The sequence below is a fragment of the Patella vulgata genome, chromosome 8 (assembly GCF_932274485.2).
Source record: "Patella vulgata chromosome 8, xgPatVulg1.2, whole genome shotgun sequence".
NCBI lineage: Eukaryota > Metazoa > Mollusca > Gastropoda > Patellidae > Patella > Patella vulgata.
In genome coordinates, this window is record NC_065886.2 from 7947987 (window position 1) to 7953474 (window position 5488).

The 5488-nt window shown below is 39.1% G+C and overlaps 1 protein-coding gene across 1 annotated transcript; it reads right to left on the reverse strand.

The window, feature by feature from the left end:
* Positions 1-532: 532 nt before the first annotated feature.
* LOC126831012 (uncharacterized) lies at positions 533-5327 on the reverse strand. Its single transcript, XM_050561637.2, has 2 exons — positions 5114-5327; positions 533-2077 (listed from the first exon to the last, which is right to left on the reverse strand). Exons 1-2 carry the CDS (start codon positions 5227-5229, stop codon positions 1804-1806), a joined length of 390 nt encoding a protein of 129 aa, XP_050417594.2. The 5' UTR covers positions 5230-5327; the 3' UTR covers positions 533-1803.
* Positions 5328-5488: the final 161 nt, after the last annotated feature.

A 5488-nucleotide genomic window follows, 5' to 3' on the forward strand; every position in this document is an offset into this window, starting at 1 on the left:
TGAATGTCAAAGATCGTATTGCCTATACAGCTCTTCGTCAATCGTCATCTCGCGGGAAAGCAATTTGATGCAAGTTGACATTTTGAAAATTTGAATTAATTTCCTGGCATTTGAGGTCATTGCTGGGAGGTACGGAAATCGAACAGAATCGCGAGGTCTGTCCCACACCATTAAATCCAGGCCTGGCAACAGATTTGTTTGCGAGGGATTCAAAATCCTCCCAATGACGGATCATATCAGATAGTGGTATAGGGGAGACAACTCCATTCAAGAAACTAACCCCCTACAATTTGAATTGGGCCATGCCCATACTGTTTGAAAGACCAAAAAACTAGTTCATATTTCACTACGGTCACGTTGAATCTAACAAAGTGCCTGTTTTTGTTAAAATATAAAAGGCAAAATGGCCATTCTTTGATATTATAAAAGGCTTGTGCAGGCATATTGCACTTTGGAGGTAGGCCTATTCATAAAACAAGATGAAAAGGGGTGTAATATCATATTGTTTTGCGTTACACCACTACCAACACAATGTAATAATATAAACTTTATTTTCAAAGGTAGAACGATACAAGTTACACTGTGATTTCACATGTTACAAGAAATCAACAACCGACAGAGACAATAATAACTTAACGTAGGCATTGCACAATTTACTATAAATCCACATACAATTATAACATATATACAGGCAAGCACTAAAAGATATAATTACATGTAACTACCCACTCACTGATGCAGCTATAATTTACTCTGAATTCCCAGTGGCATAACATTCAAATAAGATGAAAATGTGATCATACCACGCACAAGGCTTTCATATAAAAACATATGTATAATCCATGCCCTAAAGTTCCTAAATCAATGAACATTATAAACGCCCCAGTCCATTTTAAGCAGTAGGGAAACCTGAACCCGTTTACAACACACACCCCAATTTTGTAAAAAAAAAAAAGAAAAAAAAAGAGACCCCCCCCCACCCCTATGGAATAAAACAGCAGTACAATAGCGACAGGAGAAAGGGTAAAAAGTGTGAATCAAACAAAGAGGACAGACCAAGAGAAAAGACAAGAGTAGGAGACACCAAAAAAGAGGTCAGACAAAAGTCTAAGGGAAAAGGAAAGAGCAGGAGAATCTGTGCTCTAAATTTCCTAAATCAGTAAACCTTATAAACCACCATGTCCATTGTCAGCAGTAGGGAAACCAGGACCCGTTTACAACACATACATGTACCCCAATTATGTAATAAAAAAACAATAGCAGAAAAAGGGGGGGGGGCAGGAGAAACGATGACAAAGCTCAAAGAGAAAAAGAAAGGGAGACACAGCAAGAAAGAGGACAGACAAAGCTCAAAGAGAAAGAAAAGGAGAAATAAAAAAAAATAACAGGGAAAATCAGAACAGACCAGTAAGAACAGCCTACCCCAAAAATTATTTTCCCCAAACTAAAGATAACGAAATTACCTAAAATAACAGGGACTAGAGGAAAAACAACTAAAAACAAAAAAACAAAAAAAAATGGAGACAGTTATAAGAACAGCCTCTACACAAAATTGCCCTTAATTCTGATTTCATAAAATTGTCCTTTCTCCAACTATTCCACAACAAGCTCTAGGCTATTCCGAATAAGTTAAGTGCCAGTTAGCATTGGTCTCCCACTCGTCAAGCTTTCCACAAATTCCTTTGAGTGTCTGTCTTAACATTTAGAACACGTTGAGTGCCAGTCATTATGGTAAGTTTTTCACAAAACGCTGTGGTATTCCAAATTTCTAAATACTTGATTTAGAATAAGTTCAGTCACTTGTTATAATTTGATATCTTGTTTAAGAAATCGTCTCTGAGCTTGGATAGCTTGATTATATAGAGATAGATCCAAGCCGTCCACACATCGAACAACTCGAGCTCGTAAAGTGACATCCAGACTCCTGTCAACACCTTCTAGCTCCCCTATAAACTGAAACAGACTACCCAGTTTTTCTGGAAAGGGTTCAATGAGTCGAGTGTCTATTAACAAGCTTTTATTGGATCTTGGATCAACTAAAACAGCTGTACTCGACTCAATGTTGTGTCTTTCGAGTCTGAAATGTAAAAATTATTCAAGTCATGTTTTTAATTAGTCAATAACTGTCAATCTGATTAAAACCCAGATCCTATTTCGTTTCGTTTTGTTTTTAATAGTTCAAAATTAGCCACTGAAACAGGGCTTGCCACAAGCAAATTGGAGGCGAGTAGATGACTACTCACGCAAATATAGACTTGCGCGAGTGAGGCGAGTACATGTATTTACTCACGCAGAATGATGTGCGTGAGTAGCCATTTAAATTTCATGTGCCTAATGGCAATGCTCTTGTCACTTCGGTGGAAGCGGACGTTGAATAAAGCTATTTCACACACAAAGGCAATGCATACTCTTTTATTTCCTTGGCAGTAATATTATCTGTAAATCGTCTTCCCATGACAATAACGTTGCAAGGAAAACTGGGTTTCCCTTTGCCATCGTTGGCGTGCTGAGGGGATTCAGGTAAAGCTTAGAAAGGTAAAAGAACAGGCAAAACAATTTCAATCCCATCAACTTGTAGAAAAGATGCGGGATCGAAAGAATTGCTATTAATAGAAACGACAACATCCGCTCAATGTTTGATTATCCAGACACGGCAAAGGACATCGGCTTAAAAACCGCCTGGCAGTACGCGTCTCAAAGTATTTTTAGTAACAACAGTTGGCACTGGAAAGAGACGCCGCGTGCGCAATAGTGCATCGATATGAAGGCATACAAATTGTTTACGGCTTTTTATATTACGATATTCAATTATTTCTGATTAAATTATTTTTTATATTTGCGCGAGTACTTAATCACTCACATTACTCGCGTCTCGTGGCAAGCCCTGCTGAAACGGTCTGTTATGGCGAGTTGTTGGAGTGCTGTGCACAGAACTGTCAGTAAATCACTAGAAACGTAAAAGCCGCTCGTATGACCTCCCACTACAACCGGCCTGATCTTCAGTGGAGCCCTTCGAAAGTATAAAAAAATGAAATGAAATATAGATCAGGAGGGCCTGACAAGGACAGCTGTCTATTCCTTCGAAGGCCCGTGTATACATTGGAATGCTAGTAAAAGATCCTTTGGCAGTTGGAATTCGATATAAGAGTAGGCGATAGTGCCGCTGCCCGGGCAAAATTTCCCTCATAGTACACTGTATGGCGTATGCCCGTCTTCATTAGCCCAGTATAGGAGCAGAACAGTAGGACGTTAAGTTAAACCCATTTCATTTCATTTTTGTATTTTAATCAAATTGCAATAAATGATATACAGAGAGAAATGGAGTTTAATGTCCACTAGGTCATTTTGGGACTAACATTTGGTTCAATTTTATTTCAATAATTTGCTTGTGCTTAGGGAGTCTTTACACTACAACAGAAGTTTAGCAAGAATTTCTGTACATGTATTTAAGGTTTTGTTTCAACCCATTATTGGCAAATTGTTCAAATTCACAAAAAACAATTCAGTTTGTACTATCTTGTAGTTTAAACTGGTCTGTCTAGATTAGATGAGGAGTGTCGGATTCACAACTTTCTTTAGCAGTGTTCAGTAATTAAAGCGATAATTTCATATTTTCTAAGAAAGTCAAAACATAATTATTTCTATGTCTTTTGCTCAATAGGTTGTCAACTCACTATTAACAATCATAGGTATTATTCTCCCACTTAAAAATCCTTTGACCCCGGAAATAATAACACAATTACCTCCCTTGTTTTTCTATTTCCCCCCATGGAATAGCTATCTTCAAACGTTTGAATTTAAAATTGAAAATGATATTTTTGCCAATTTCTCAAATGGCAATAATGAATTATAGGATTAATAGGATTATTCTTTAACAAGGTAGGACTGTTTATAGATATCATCTATTTTAAGGCTTTATTTTAATAAATTTTAAAAATATAACTTAAAAATACGAAAATGCAACTTTAACAGATTAATTTACTGGTAACTACCACTGCTAATAAAGATGGGCATATTCCATACAGTGTGCTACACATTTTTTGTACCACCCAAACAACTAGACACTGTTCCATCCAGACCCGTAACTTGGCCCCTCCCCCCCATGCAAAACATTGCAAACACCCCCGGGGCTCAACCCGTGAAAAAACTGTCGACCTTAGATATACATTGTCCATCAATTTTACAGCACCCATGAGAAAACTTTCCGTCCCCGCCTCGTCGCTCTGAGCTAGTTACGGCCCTGATTCCATTCCAGGCCCTCCATGCAGCACCACCGACACTGTTACTGTGGGAAACCTCACTAGATAAATCTTACGATTCCTGATCAACCATCCATCGCCTTTCTCACTGAGACTCCATGGCTCCCAAGTCTACTGATGAAGCCAGTGGCAGTATTGACTTTACCACTCACCATTCTTGTTCGATCTTGTTGGTTTCCACGTCTGTTGACGCACATAAAAGAACCAATAACAGTTTAAATTAGATATAAGGGTAGGGCCTAGTGTCACAGACTGGGCAAAACTTCCCCCATAGCACACTGTATGGTGTATGCCTGTCTTCATTAGCCTAGTCGGTGCAGAAAATTAGTCAGCCAGCGTCTTACTCACTTAGTCAGAGGCACTGTGACCCCCGGGAAATGAAATGGGGTTTAACGTCCTACTGTTCTGCTCCAACTGGGCTAATGAGGTAAATTTTGCCCAGGCAGTGACACTATGGCCTACTAATCTTATATCGAAATCCAACAGCCAAGGGATCTTTTACATGCATGCCAATGTATACAGGGGACCTTGGGTTTTTCGTAAAATCCAAACGACTGGACAGTTGTCCTTGTCAGACCCTCTTTCCTGCAACACTGATATTAAGATGAACTTTCTCGGCCAATGAATGTTAATGTAGAGATCGAATACGCGACCTCCAGACTAGTCAGCCAGGGTCTTACCCAGTGACTTGGCCTTATCATTGTGATTGTCCGTCAATTTTACAGCACCCCAGGCAGAGAACACTTCCTACTCCTACCCCCCCCCCCCCCCACAGCGTTGCTCTGAGCTAGTTACGGCACTGCTTCTGTGTTAATTGCTATGTTAGTATATTTATAGAACTACTATATTTATACCTTCCAGTAACCCTGACGGATTTCCCATCTACAGAACTATTAGCCATAGAAATTATTTCATGTATTTCTTCAATAAAAAGAACTTTCCCGCAGGGAGGAATACTTCGATCGTCCATCGTTTCCCGCTGGTTGCGTCAAGCATCTGCAGCATATACATATTCCGAAACGAAATTAAACATTAACGGCCAGTAAATGCGATAATCTGCCGGCCACTAAATTTCTTCCACTGCAAGTTAAATAAAATGAGGTAGATTTGAGAAAAACAAATTTTGGATGTGAGATTCTTAAATTGTTCATGAAAATCTATTGCCGCAATGTTGTCTAACTGGTAGTTCAAGTCTATGTTTATCGAAGAAGTTAAGCAGCGCCCTCTGT